We start from the raw sequence: 14,416 nt of genomic DNA on the forward strand, positions 1-14,416 counted from the left end.
ACTTGCTAACATTCCTTAATCTGTTGGAGAATATTTTTTTTGGACTGATTTTTCCATAGATATGAATATATGTATATACATATATCTGTGTGTGTGTATGTATGTATGTATATAAGTCTTATCTCAGGTGAGACACACTCTTTTGTTCCAATCATATGAGGCAAAGATGGTAAGATCATGTTTGCACATATGTGGGAAATAATTTCTGGAAGATTATACACCAAACAATCATCAGTGTTGACCTTCAGGGAGTGAAAATGTGATGAGAAATTTGAAGAAATTTTTCTGTTCATAAGAAATTTTTCTGTTAGTAAGATTGTGCATTGCCTGAACTTTTACTCTGAACATGCTTTGTTTGGGGAATTAAAAAAACTTTAAAAAATCGTTTTACTTGGGGAAAATAAAAGACTTGATTTAAACAAGAAGATGAAAATTGTCCATAAACATTTAAAACTGTTTACATACATGTGTATATGTATGTCTTGTTCACCATTGTATCCTTTTGGTCTAAGAACAGTGCCTAAGAAATAATGAGAACTTGGCAAATATATAGTGAATGAATGAATGGATACTACTATATAAATTTGGATTTAATGTAAATATGGTTTTGCTTTTCTAAATTGATATTGTATTATAAGATTTTTACTGCAAAAATATTCTGAAAGTTTTCTTGATTGGTTTAATCATATTCCATAACATGGAAGTAACAATTCTGTCAACAGCATATAGTTGAATTCTAGGTTTTTTATCCATTTTGCCAATCTAGTTCTTTTGATTGGGGAATTTCATTCACTTACATTTAAAGTAATTACTGATAAGGATGACTTACTATTGCCATATTGTTAATTGATTCCTTGATTTCACAACTTTTGTGTCCATCAGTTCATCCCTTACTGCCTTCCTCTGTATTTAGTTGATTTTTTGTAGTGATATGTTTTGATTTTCTTTTCATTTCCTTTTGGGAATATTCTGTAGATAATTTCTTTGTGATTACCATGGGGATTACATATAACATTCCAAATTATAACACTTCATTTTAAACTAATAACAGCTTAACTTCGTTCACATACAAAACCCTACTGTTTTCCAGTTCCCTTGTACCTTCCTATATTATGTTATTGATTTCACAAACTATATCTTTACATATTGTCTACCCATTAACATAGATTTATAATTATTTTTTATGCTTTTGTGGTTTCCATACAGTGAAAGAACAAAAAGTGAAGTTATGAACCAAAATTATAACAATACTGTTTTTATATTTGTCTTTGTATCTATCTTTATTAAAGAACTTTATACTTTTATATTTAAGTTACTCTCTAATGTCCTTTCATTTCAACTTGAACTCCTTTTAGCATTTCTTGTAGGGAAAGTCTAAGGATAATGAACTCCCTCAGTGTTGTTGTTGTTTTTTTTTAATCTGAGAATGTCCTAATTTCTCCCTCATTTTTAAAAAACTTTTTAATTTATATTGGAGTATAGCTGATTAACAATGTTGTGATAGTTTCATGTGCACAGTGAAGCAACTCAGCCATACATATTCTCCCTCATTTTTGACCGACAATTTTGCTAGATATAGAATTTTTGGTTGACAGTTTTTTCTTCCTTATCACTTTAAATATATAATCTCACTGCCTTCTGGTCTTCAATCCACTGGTAATCTTATTAAGAATTTCACCTGATGAGTCACTTTTCTCTTGCTGCTTTTAAGATGCTCTCTTTGTCTTTGTCTTCTGTAGTTTGATTGTAATGTCTCTCTGTGGGTGTCTGGGTTTTCCTACTTGGAGTTCATTGAGCCTCTTGTATTTGTCTCTCCATGCCTTTCCTCAAATTTGAGAAGTTTTTAGCCATTATTACTTCAGATAAGTTCTATGCTCCATTTTCTCTCTTTCTTCTCTTTCTGATATTCCCATAATGTGTGTGTTGGTCTTTTTGATTGTGCCCCATAAGCTTCTTAGGCTCTGTTCATTTTTCTTCTTGTATTTTTCTTTTTGCTCTTCTGACTCAATAATTTATATGACTTGTCTTCAAGTTTACTGATTCTTTCTTCTGCCTACTCAAGTCTGCTGTTGAGTCCTTTTGTGAAGTTTTCAATTCAGTTATTGTATTTTTCAGCTCCAGAATTTCTGCTTGGTTCTTTTTATAATTTGTATCTCTTTGTTGATATTCTCATTTTGTGCATATATTATTTTCCTGATTTGCTTTAGTTCTTTGTGTTTTCTTTTAGCTCCTTCAGTGTATTTAAGACAGTTATTTAAAACTCCTTGTCTAGTAACTGCACCCTATGTCTCTTTAGGGTCAGTTTCTGGAGATTCACGTTGTTACTATGAATAGGCTGCTTCTCTTTTTCTTTGTAGACCTTGTGATCTGTTGTTAAAAATTGGATATTTTTTTAAAAATAGCCTCCTCTCTCAGTCTTTGCAGACTGGCTCCATGCAGGGAAAGACATTCAATAATCTGCTCAGTATGAAAACTTAAGGTCTTCTCTGGCATGTGTCTTTCCTGGTCCTGTGCATGTGCTTTTTTTTTTTTTTTTCTAGTTTTGGCTGCTCATTAACGTTTTAACTTTCTTAAAAGTCTGCTTCTTCTGGGGGACTTAAATGTTCTATTCTTTCTTTGTCTGTAGTCTCTAATCCCTAGGTAACCACAGGTCTACAGTTTCCACACACTGTGACATCTACCACTGTTTTCAGATACCTCCAATATGCCATCATACCCATCTGAGCTCCAAGTCAGTCAAGACAGAAACCAGTGCCTAAGGCCCCCTCCAGACAAGCCAGAATGTTGCATACAAGTTTCAATCTTTTTCATCTATCCTAGGGGAGGGGCTGGGAATTGGGTGGCTTCCTCTGACTACACTGTACCACATCAGAGAGCAGGTGGTGCAAGAATAAGCAAAAACACCACAAAATTTCTTTCCATTTTGGTTATGACTTTTTATTGTTTGGGCATTTGTTGGTTGCTGTGGATTTGTGACTCTTTTCTAAATTCCTACAAAGCTATCTTAGTCTATTGTTGTTTACTTGATGTTTTTGTGAGGGGGAAAAAGGCCCTGGAGCTTCCAAGACTGACTTCTTGCACCTCTTGAGGTACCTTAATTTAAAAAATAATTTCCCCAAATATTCAGGAATTAAATTATCCTCTTTTATTTTGTTGTAATAATAATAACAGTAATTTTATTGAGCACCTACTGTATGCCAGGCACTGTTATACACACTTGACCTTTTAAAATAATTAATTTGAACTTTACTACATTCTAGGTAGTATTTTATACCCGTTTCATAGGTGAGAAAACTGAGGCACAGAGAGTAACCTACTGTCCATGTGGAACTAAGACACACACATGGGGAATAAAATTGTAAGTCTTCAATAAGTAACATGAAGGCTCTTCATGGTTTTATGTGACTTAAGAGGAGGTGGTTACAGTAGGCCAGAAGAAGTTGGCTGGATCACACCTCCCCCCAACTTCTCTTGGCGCTATAAATGCTTTAAAATGGGATCTCAGACCTTGAGCTACACTCACAGTGGAATGTGACTGTGGTAGTGAATTGGCCAAATTAGTGCCCCTTTCCTTTGAAGCAGGAAATAACATGTAGCATACGATCCTAACCAGGAAGGCAAGAGAGGTCCAAACCCAGCCCTGTGGTGGGTGAATAACCAAGGGGATGAAGTGAAGTGGAGTTTCAGAGAGATGACAGACTTAACCCGTCGTGCAGCCAACGTCTTCACACAGAGCTGTGGCCTCCAGGAGGGAGACAATCTAGCCTTGATTCTGCCTCGAGTGCCTGAGTGGTGGCTGGTGATTGTAGGCTGCATCCGAACAGGTCAGTGACCCAAGCAGACCTTTGGGCTCACCTAGAGCCAGTTTGCCCTGAAATATTAGGTGCTTTCTCTTCCCCCCAATTTTTCTTCTTCACAGTCTTTCTTTTTCTCAGACTCACTCAAATATTATTTTACTTCTTCTCATCCAGTCTCTCCCTTATACTCACACCCTCTCAAACACAATGTCATAATTCTCTCTCTCTCTCTCTCACACACACACACACACACACACACACACACACACACACTTTCTCTTACATGGTCTCAGACATTCTTGCTTTTTTATAAGATTCATCAATTGTTAACGTTTTGCCATATTCGAGCCCTCTCTCCCAGTGAGTCATTTAAGAATCAGTTGCAGACACTGTGACACCCACAAACATCAGATAAACACTGGAGCATGCATCTGCTAAGATCCAAGACATTTCCTTCACATAACCACAGTAGAGTTATCACACAAGAAGTTTAACACTGATGCAATATAGTTACGTGATATACATCCATCGTCAAAATTCCTCGATTGTCCCAATAATGTCCTTTATAGCATTTATTTGGTTTAAATCAAAAATCCAATGCATTGCATTTAGTTGTTATATCTCCCCTGTCTCCTTTAATCTAGAATGTTTCTCTAAGTTCTACACTGTCTACATGACGATGACAATTTTGAAGCGTCTAAGCCAGTTGTTTTGCAGAAGGTCCATCAAAATTTGTATTTCTGACTCCTTCTTCATGATTATCTTCAGGTTAGACATTTTTAGCCCAGGTACTAGAAGGGCAATATTGTGTCTTCCTTGGTGCATCACATTGGGGATATACAAAGTTGGTTTGTCCTAATATAATTGATATTGTTTTATGACTTTAGAAAGGTAGTATCCACCTTTGTAAAGGTACCTTTTCCCTTTGTAGTTAGTAAGTAATCTGTCGTGTAATATTTATGGGACTGTGTGAATATCCTGTTCCACAGCTGTCTTTCACCTTACGGTTTGAGAATCCACTGATGATTCTTGACTGAATTGAATATTTTAATGGTGGTCTTTTATTAGGATTTTCTATTTATATCATTCCCTCTACATTTATTAGTTGGCATTCTTCTATAGAGATATTCCTTTCCTTTTTAATTGCTTATCTCTGCATGAATCTATATAATCAGTATGGGACTCATGGATTCTTTTTTGAATCGCTTCAGTTGTTGTATAATGCATGCTCATACAACAATATGTCGTGCTCTTGCTCACATATTCTCTGTCTCATGTTTTCTCACAAATAGTTGTTTAATCCATCAAGATCAAGAATTAACAGTAGTGGCTGAGGGAGTATAGAGAAGCCATGCCATCTGTATAGTGAAGAGATGGTCCATGAGAAACCCAAGACATGAGTTGAGACCTCTGGGATAAGAAGAATTAAAGAGGAGTAGAAGCAAAGGACGGAAATTCCAAGAATGGTCATAGCACATGGAAATGCTTAGAGTCAGGAGTAGCCTATACGAAGAATGGTCATCTTGAAATAGAGAATAGAGTTGTGGGAGAGAAAGATGGAGAGTGAGCAGTGCCCTCAAAGTCAGGATGGGGAGTGTGGTGTTTTCCTGGAGAGAGGGTCCAGGTGTTAGTGAAGAGAAGAAATGTGGAGGGGAAAAAGTCAGTGCTCTGTGGAACTAAGCAGGCTAATAATACGGGAGGTGGGTAGTAGGAAGATTCAGGACAGGGCATCTGGTGGAGAAATTAGAATGCAACAGGGACACACAAAGACTTGAGCTAATTGTTGGTGATGGAAGATGGAAGGGAAAGTAGAAAAGTTCAAAGTACATTGTAGTTAACTTTGGGTATGACGAACGAAGGAAAGAGAGGAAATTCAAGATGACACAAGGAATGATGACAAGAGATGACAAGAGATTCACGATGACAGAGAAGGAAGTGAGAGGAGAAAAATGGGGGCAGGGATGCAGTGTCAGGGACACTGTCCTACTTGTATCTTTCCCAGATCCTGTGTAAATTTGTATAAAGAAGGACTCACCTGTCTACTGGCTAGACCCATTTAGAGTAGAAATTATTAGGGCAGGCTTTTCAAATTTTAATGTGCATAGAAATCCCTTGGAGATCTTGTTAAAATGCAGATTCTGATTCAGTAAGTTTGGGGTGGGGTGTGAGATTCTGTGTCCTAGGCGGTGTTGATGCTGTGGACCATACTTTGCATATCAAGAAGTTAGGGGATTTCTATGCAGATAAACCAGGTCTGACAGCCAAGGTTGTGAGGCTGTGAAAGAGATACCAGAACAAGCAGTTTCTTTCTCATCCCTAGGGATCGTCTTCATGCCAGGGACCACCCAGATGAAGGCCAAGGACATTCTCTACCGACTACAAGTGTCTAAAGCCAAGGGCATCGTGACCACAGATACCCTTGCCCCAGAGGTGGATTCTGTGGCCTCTGAGTGTCCTGCTCTGAAAACCAAGCTCCTGGTGTCTGACCACAGCCGTAAAGGGTGGCTGGACTTCCGATCACTGATTCAGTGAGTTTCTGGTCTGATGAATGTGCTTTCTGAGGAATGGCAGGAGAAAGCCACTCACTGCCAAGTGCTGGTAGAGAAGCAGCCAGTGGGAGGAAGCTCCCAGGTCTGAGCCTCTCTTCACAGCTACGTCACTGATTTGCTGTGCAACCTTGGGCTAGTTCCTTCTCCTCTCTTGGCTGCAATTGCTTTCTGTATAAAATGAGGAAATTGAGCTTCTATGGCTCTCTCACTAAAATATAATCACCCCTGTGCAAAGGAGATGTGTAAAGTCAGAGGGTTATTGTGTTGCATTTTCCTTGTAGGTGGGGAATCTGAAATATTATTTTTATGTAAGTAATTAGCAATTAAAGAAGTTGAATGAAAGGTTAAGATGAATTTTTAAGGTGAAACTTGAGACTGGGAAAAAAATGACAGGCAGCTTTGGGAGCAAACACTTTCCATGTCTTAGGGGGTGGGTGTCTATAGGGACACCTTGAAGGGAAAGTTAGGGAAGTGCTGAAGGTAAGAAAGACCCCTCCACCTCCAAAACTCTGATTCTGCAAGCCTTCAGACATTCTTCATATCACACACAAACCATGCTGGATTTGTTTTCTTGAAGTACTTCCACAGTTTTTAAAGCTCTTTACTTCAACCCCCAACTGCACACATTACAGTGAAATCACATCTTATGCTAGATTCTAAAGTCAGAGAATTAGATTAAAATAGCTTAAACAAAGAATACTCATTAAAACTCACCTAAATTGCCCAGACTCAGTATGGTATCATTTCTCCACAAGACCCAGTGCTCCGTCCAGCACTGGGATTACTTCTAGCCTCTCTGACTGAGTACTATAGGAAGCTTGCATTTACAATTGTAATAGGCCCAAGAAAGAGACTCTCAGCCAAGGAGAAGCTCCCCAAGAACCGAGGCAGACGGAGGGAGCTATGGATTCTACCTTCCACCTCTAGCTCATGCTAGGGCAGATGTACATATATATATTCCTTACACTCTCATTCTCCCTAGCTTTCTCTTTCCCACCCCTCAACACCAAGTTTATGAGGTTAAATTCCCATGAAGCTAGTCTGTGTAAAATACAAGGTTAGCAGTGTAACTAAAAGCATAGTATATGGATCACACTGTCTGAATTTGAATCTTAGCTCTGCAACTTGCTGGCTATATGTCTTCAGGTAAGTTACCTAACCTCTCTGAGCCTCAGTTCCCTCATCTACAAAATGGGCATAAAAAGCAGTACTTACCTCTTAGGGTTGCTCTGTAGATTAAATGAGTTCTTATTTGTAGATCATTTAGAGCATTGTCTGGAATCATTGGAAATACTATTTCAATGTTTATTCAATTAAAAAGTAATCCATCATATTTTCCCCATTTTTTAAAATGAAGAAATGTCAGTCCACCTACCCAAGTCACCCATAAACTTTGTTTGGTGCCTAATACCGGGACTTGCAAACCCCAGTTTTCTGACTCTAAGCCTCATATTGCTTCTTTTGCTTCCCGAGAGGATGGAAAAACAGGAAACATGACTTCTATCCTTTTGTATTGAATCCCTTTGCAGATCAGAATCCCCAGTTCACACCTGTATTAAGTCAAAGACCCTGGACCCAATGGCCATCTTCTTCACCAGTGGGACCACAGGCTTCCCCAAGATGGCAAAGCACAGCCATGGACTTGCTCTGCGATCCTTCTTCCCTTCATGGTAGGAGAGAGGGCACCAGCTTAGAAGCTGGGCCACAGATCTGGGGTGAAGTGTGTATGTGTATGTGTACGTGTATGTGCTGGGAAAAGAACTCCTCGTGGAATTGACCCCATGCTGTTTATCCTTTCTGCTCTCTTTGGTTCAGACACCTAAGGGTGTGAGAAGTATAGACTATGTATGAGTGTTTGCTGACAGAGGCATCTGAATGACAAAGGAGGCACATTTGGGTCCTACCTGAGCACCTTCACAGCAGGCATGGAGGAGATGTGGGTGGAAACAGCAGGCATTCTGCTAACCACACAAATGACAAGCCCCTGTGTCACTGTCAGTGGTTCCAGGGTTTGGTGGGGAAAGATAAAATGCTCCAGCAATGTGACCTTATGTGACAGGTCTTCTCCTCTCCTCGATTGTGGACAAATCCGGCATGAAGTTTCCCAACCAGGAACTGTTAGGGAAAAATAATACCTGGAACTAAGCCACACCAAGCCACTGCCCTAACCTGGAACAAACATAGAGGCTGAAGCTGGGTTAACCATTTAATCAATTTTAAACCAAACTCTTCTCCCTTCTCCCCATCCCCCAACTAGTAATATTCAAATCAGACCACGTTCTGTATACTTTGTACCTTATTAACCAGACCAGGGGGACAGAGAAGGCTTTTTGTAGACATTTGGTATCTGTGCTAATGATAACAACTGAGTAGCAAACTCCTGGAGGAATTGGGGGTGGAGAGAAGGGAAGGATAGTATAGTAGTCAGAATAGTATCTGAGGCCAACTGTATTTTGGAGTTAGCAGGAAATTACTGCAGCTGAAGACGTCTGATGTCCTCTGGTGCCTGTCAGACACAGGCTGGATTCTAGCTGTCGCAGGGTCCCTGCTTGAACCATGGACAGCGGGGTCTACAGTCTTTGCCCATCATCTGCCCCAGTTTGATCCCAAGGTCATTGTACAGGTAAGAAGATGAACCTTTCGATATCAACAAACTCCTGGAGAAAACTCATTTCGAGTTCAAAAACTGGATCCAACTGAGAAAATACTTTATTTAGCAAAGAAGCCTCTTAGTATAATATAACCCTGGCTCTGGGTTTCTCAACTGTGAAGCACTGAATCAATCATTGTATCAGAATTACATCAAGATGTAACTTTGAAGAAAACACATATTCCAAACCTTTCCCTAGAACTATGGATCAGACTTTGTGGACCTGGGAACAAGAATATACGTTTTGAGAAATGAAAGCAAACAGAACAAGCTCAGGCCTCCTGTATCCTGGATCCTGGCTCTACCAGGGCCAGGTAGCTGGTGTGTGAATGTTGTATTTGTGTGGCTACTCAATTTAATGACGTATTTAGAAACAAAGGCATTGGAATATGACAGATCTAGTTTCGTATCCCATGATTGACATTTATTAGTGGTTTACTTACCACTCTGAGCTTCAGTTTCCTTATCTGTAAAAGAAGAGTCTTAATGGTTACTATCTCCACAAAATTGTTGGGAATATTAATGAGATGACATAGGAAAGGTGTGTAAAGTGCTTAGCCCTGAAACTAGCACAGAGAGAACACTCAGTAAGTGGTAGCAGTTGCTATTATGCATACACCATGTTAATAACTGAGGTCACCTGCGTGAACTCCTTCAACGTATTTCTCTTCACTTAAAAATTGTCTTTGTGTCTCCACTCACTCCCCTGCTTTCTATCTCAGAGGCAGACCTGCCCCTTCACCTCTCAACGTCCAACTCCCTCCCGACAACTGCTGCCGATCCTGTTCTTTTCCCTGCCCTTCTGTTTGGAGCCCCTCTCTATTAATCTTTAACTCCTTAAACCTTTTCTCCTGTATTTTCAATCTCTCACTTTTCATTGACTCTACTCCCTCAGTCCATAGACATATTCAAAGTTCCTCATCCTAAGAACACCTTCCCTTCACCCTGGTACACCTTGGACCAGCCCCGTCTCTCCTCCCTTAAGGTCAAATTGCTCCATAGCACATTCTGCACTTGCTACAGCTACCGCCTGTTCCCCCAGCTTAGCTCTGAGCACCGCAGTCATCCAAGGCTCTGCCCTCAACTGTCCCTCCCCTCTAAGCAGCTGCCTTTACTTCCATTTCTCCAGCAGGTACATCTACTCAGGTGGCTCTCAAAACTGTCCAGTCTTCTCTCTCCAGGCTAGTTCCCCCCTGTTTTTCTGCTGGTTGGTTAAGTTCATCTGATCATCCCTCCAGCACCTGAAACTGTACCTCCCACTTCTCACTCCCTGTCCCTGTGTCAATATCCGCCTCTCCGTCATTATTTTCTGCCTGCATCCTGCCAGCCTCTGAGGCATAAAACTGTGCAAGCCACACTGACTCCACCTCTCTCCTTCCCCCACCAGGTCTAATTCTCCTTCCCCTACAAGGGGTGTCCCCAGAGTCTCAGTGTATTTTAAGCTTGAATGATTTCAAAGAATTGAGTCTACAAATTTACCCCCATCCCTGCATTTGAAAGTTTAATTGTTTAATTTACTTTACACTTATTACTTTCGTGAATTTTTAAAAATAAACTTTTAAAATTACTTGGTTTCAGTCTCTCCTATTGAAGATGGGAGATAGTGACTAAAACGAAAAATGTTAAATTAAAAATTTCCTATTCAAATTCACAAAACAAAACTTTCCCTTCATTCCCTCCCTACCCATCCCCTCAACTTAGACTTCCTTGTGTTGCGCCAATAGTACCTGACACATGCCACGTACGAAATTCATGCTCAATTTAAGTACACTGAAAGAATTAACAGATGAATAAATGGGCTCTCCTAGAGGAGAGGTCAGAGTTAAAATGCTAATAACAAATCTATATTTTAAATCTTAATTGTAAAAATAAAATTTTTTCTCTCCTAACTCTCTAGACTTTATTCAAATACCCTATTACTCAATGCTTTGCTGCGCCCTCTGTATTTCGAATGATTCTGCAGCAGAATTCCACCAGGTATGGTAGAAGTGGCTGCGGTTGGTAACAGGAATCTTCGGGTAGGATTTTAAGTTATGTGATGCACTGTGGTCTGACTGATTTTAGCTATGGTTCTTTGAGGATACTGTGTGTGTGTGGGGGGGGGCATAAATGTTGGTGGTGATATTTAGCAGCTAGTCTAATTATTTCTTTAAACAGGATTCAGAGAACCAAATGAAACACTCAGTGAGCCTTGCATCATTGTGGGTTTTTACTTTTACACACATTTTGTTGTGAAATAAACATACAGAAAAGTATATGATATGCATTTACAGATTAATGAATTGTCGAAAATAAAACACTTATGCAACCGCTCACCCAAGGCACAGAAATAGAACATGGCCAGTGGCCCCAGAGACCTCCTCATGCCTCTCCATCTCCACTAAAGGAATCCACTACCTTGGCTTTTATGGTGTTCGTTTCCTTATTTTCCCTCATAGTTTACATAGGAAATATCCCTAGACAAATTACTTTACTTGCTTTTGAACTTCATGTAATCGTACATTATTCCGTAATATCTGGCTTCTTTTTTCAACATTATGTTTCTAAGAAGTGTCTGTGTTGTTAAATAATGCTGGAGTTAATTTTCATTGCTGTATAACATTACATTTAATGAAAGTAGCACATTTTTAATCAGTGCTATTATTGGGCATTTGGGTAGTTTTCAGTTTGGGACTATTGATTAATGCTGCATTGAATTTTTGAACATGTACATAAACACGTAAACACACATTGCTGTAGATCTTCTCTGGGAGAGGAATTGCTAGGTCACACTGACATTGTACCCTACTACCTTATTTTCCAAAGTATTGAACCAAGGTATGCTTCCCCTAGCAGGGGAGGAGAATTCCCATTGTTCCACATCTTTGGCAATATTTGTTTTTGTCCAAGTTTTAATTTTTGCCAATCTGATGGGTATGTAGTATCACACTGTAATTTTATTTTTGCATTTCCACATGTTTGTGGATTAATTTTTAACTCACCTGATCTGCTCTTTGAACCTTAGGGTTGTTTATGTATCTTTTAACGACTCTGAAATTGAAATGGCTACTTCAAAATCAGAGCTAACATTTTTTAGACATATAAGACTTAAAATATCAAGGAGTTCAATTTATGAAGGTAATTGAAATACAGCTCGATTTTATTCATGAACCCTCAATCTGACAGAATTATGTTTCCAACTGTATTTCAAAGCTCATATTACAGCTACTTGTTGCAACGTTCTTGAGATGGTGAACAAACCCCATAAAAATTCAACCAGGGCATGAATATTGACTCTGTTGGAGACTCTGCCCATTTTATGTACTTTGGATAAAGCTCAAGAAGAATGAGGAACATACTCCCAACGAAGCCAGCTCTCCTGTCCATCACTACAGGCTCTGTATATACGAGGAGAGGGTGACAAGGGATTCTGCCACGTCCCTCATCCGTACAAGCTGGCTCAGCTCAGCCCCGTGCAAGGTGGTACTAAGACCCCAATCACTTCTACCCATTTCCTTCAGGGAATCCATCATTATTTTGTGATGGTTTTTGTATTATTTATGGAAATCTTCATGGGGAAAATAGATGAGAGGATTTACATTGCACAATGTACCTAGCAAACTGCTGCAAATGTTCACAGCAGACTTTTCTGTTCTCTCCCAAATTCCTGCTCTCAGGGGTGTTACCTGTGATCCTTCTTCCCTTCACTTACATGAAGCCTGGTCTTCCTTGATGTCCCGAACAATTCATTTCCAACCCCTAATATGCGTTCTCCAGCCAGAAACACAAAAGGCCTTCAGTTCACATAAGCCCACTCTTCCCAGAAGGCGGTACACTTCTATTACCATCCTAGCATATCCTTGGGGTCTTATCCCTCAGCCCTTATGGTTTATACAAATATCCCTCTTAGCCACATAGAATGCTTAGAATGTGTTCCAAGCACACTTTTCTCTCTCTTGTTACATCAACATCCATATTCAATCCTGATCTCCCTGATTTAACCCATTAGCCTCACCACCACCACCACCTACCCCTGCCAGATGAGTTAACAGGTACCAACAGGAAGTGACTTCCACTTGGACTTGACCATCAGTAAAATGCCCAGAAGGCAAGTAAGAAAGCGAAGAAGCAGAAGGGTGAATGATCCAGATGACAATGCTCTGAGCTCTCCCTGGGCCTGGGGCAGAGCGCCCAAGCCCAATCTGCGGAGGCCCTATTGACACCTTGCCTTCCCCTCAGCCTCAGGTTCCCCACCCTGGAGCACTGCTGTACTGGTGGGGAGGCCCTGCTGCCCGAGGAGCAAGAGCTGTGGAGAAGACAGACAGGCATTCTGCTCTACCAGGCCTACGGACAGTCAGAGACGGTAGGTGATTGGTCCCTCTGGGCCAGTTAGGATGTGCTCGTCCACGGAGCCCAGCAGGTGAGCTGAATCCTGCTATGAGTGTGTGCAGAGGCCCCACTGTGCACGCAGCGTTGCTCAAAGCCAATGGGAGGTTCTAGAGCTCTAGGCTAATTTGTCCCAAATCAATTTGCAGAAAAGACAATTGCAGCTCATCAACTTGTCAAAAGACCAATGTGCTGAAAGCTATTGGACAAAAACTTAGAAAGGGGTCTAAGGACATAGTGCCACTGTACCTGTGAGAATTAGTTTATGGGAGCCCAGGAGGGGCACTAGCATAGAAGGCACTCTCCAGGAGCATGGAAGCCACCACTGCAAGTCCTGTCCACTTCACCGTCCCTTCCTAGGCAGCAACCACAGGAGCAGGCAGGAGCTGGCCCCGGAAGTTCGCTAGTTCATTTCTGGGTGTTTATGAGGAGAGCACACAGCTTTGATTGTGAGACACTAGCAGGAGGAGAGATCTTCTATATACACGCCACACACACACACACACACACACACACACACACACACACACACACACACACACACACACACACACACACACACATACACATACACACAGTGTGATCCCAAAGAGGATCACTGACCAGTCAGGTGGGCAGGGCATTCAAAGAATAATGCCTGTCTTGAATCTCAAGGACTTTATCCATGATAGTGTGGGCAGGTATCTCACTTCTAACACATTTTCAATGCATTTCCGATGCTGGACAGAGCCACTTTCCTCTACTTCCCTATCATCCCTTTAGCTGACAGAGGGATGACTGTCATCTCAGAGCCTGTAGCAAAATACCTGTTTTAGTCCCAACTGACATACTTTTCTGACATTATTTTGCAAATAAATAAATAAATAAATAATCAGTTACTGGGTCTGCTTCCGGGATTGAGAAATGTTAAGACTCTAGGACTGTCCTTACTGGTTCACAGTTTGCATTCAGACAGGGAGGGTGAGGTTAGAACTACACGCTACACCCATGACACTAGTCCCTTTGCATCAACTATTCATAACAACAGAATACTCCCTGATACCCGGATGGTGCTT

The 14,416-nt window shown here is 40.6% G+C and overlaps 1 protein-coding gene across 1 annotated transcript in view; it reads left to right on the forward strand.

Moving 5' to 3' along the window:
• Positions 1 to 14,416, forward strand: part of LOC118881087 (acyl-coenzyme A synthetase ACSM1, mitochondrial) — a 46,240-nt gene that overhangs the window by 9,190 nt on the left and 22,634 nt on the right. Inside the window, exons 3-8 of the mRNA XM_036825521.1 lie at positions 3,614 to 3,824; positions 6,118 to 6,325; positions 7,876 to 8,016; positions 8,810 to 8,969; positions 10,894 to 10,973; positions 13,215 to 13,338. Of these exons, the coding sequence (XP_036681416.1) occupies positions 3,614 to 3,824; positions 6,118 to 6,325; positions 7,876 to 8,016; positions 8,810 to 8,969; positions 10,894 to 10,973; positions 13,215 to 13,338 (924 nt within the window). The remainder of the gene's footprint in view (positions 1 to 3,613; positions 3,825 to 6,117; positions 6,326 to 7,875; positions 8,017 to 8,809; positions 8,970 to 10,893; positions 10,974 to 13,214; positions 13,339 to 14,416) is intronic.

This window comes from Balaenoptera musculus, chromosome 15, assembly GCF_009873245.2.
Source record: "Balaenoptera musculus isolate JJ_BM4_2016_0621 chromosome 15, mBalMus1.pri.v3, whole genome shotgun sequence".
NCBI classification, from domain to species: domain Eukaryota; kingdom Metazoa; phylum Chordata; class Mammalia; order Artiodactyla; family Balaenopteridae; genus Balaenoptera; species Balaenoptera musculus.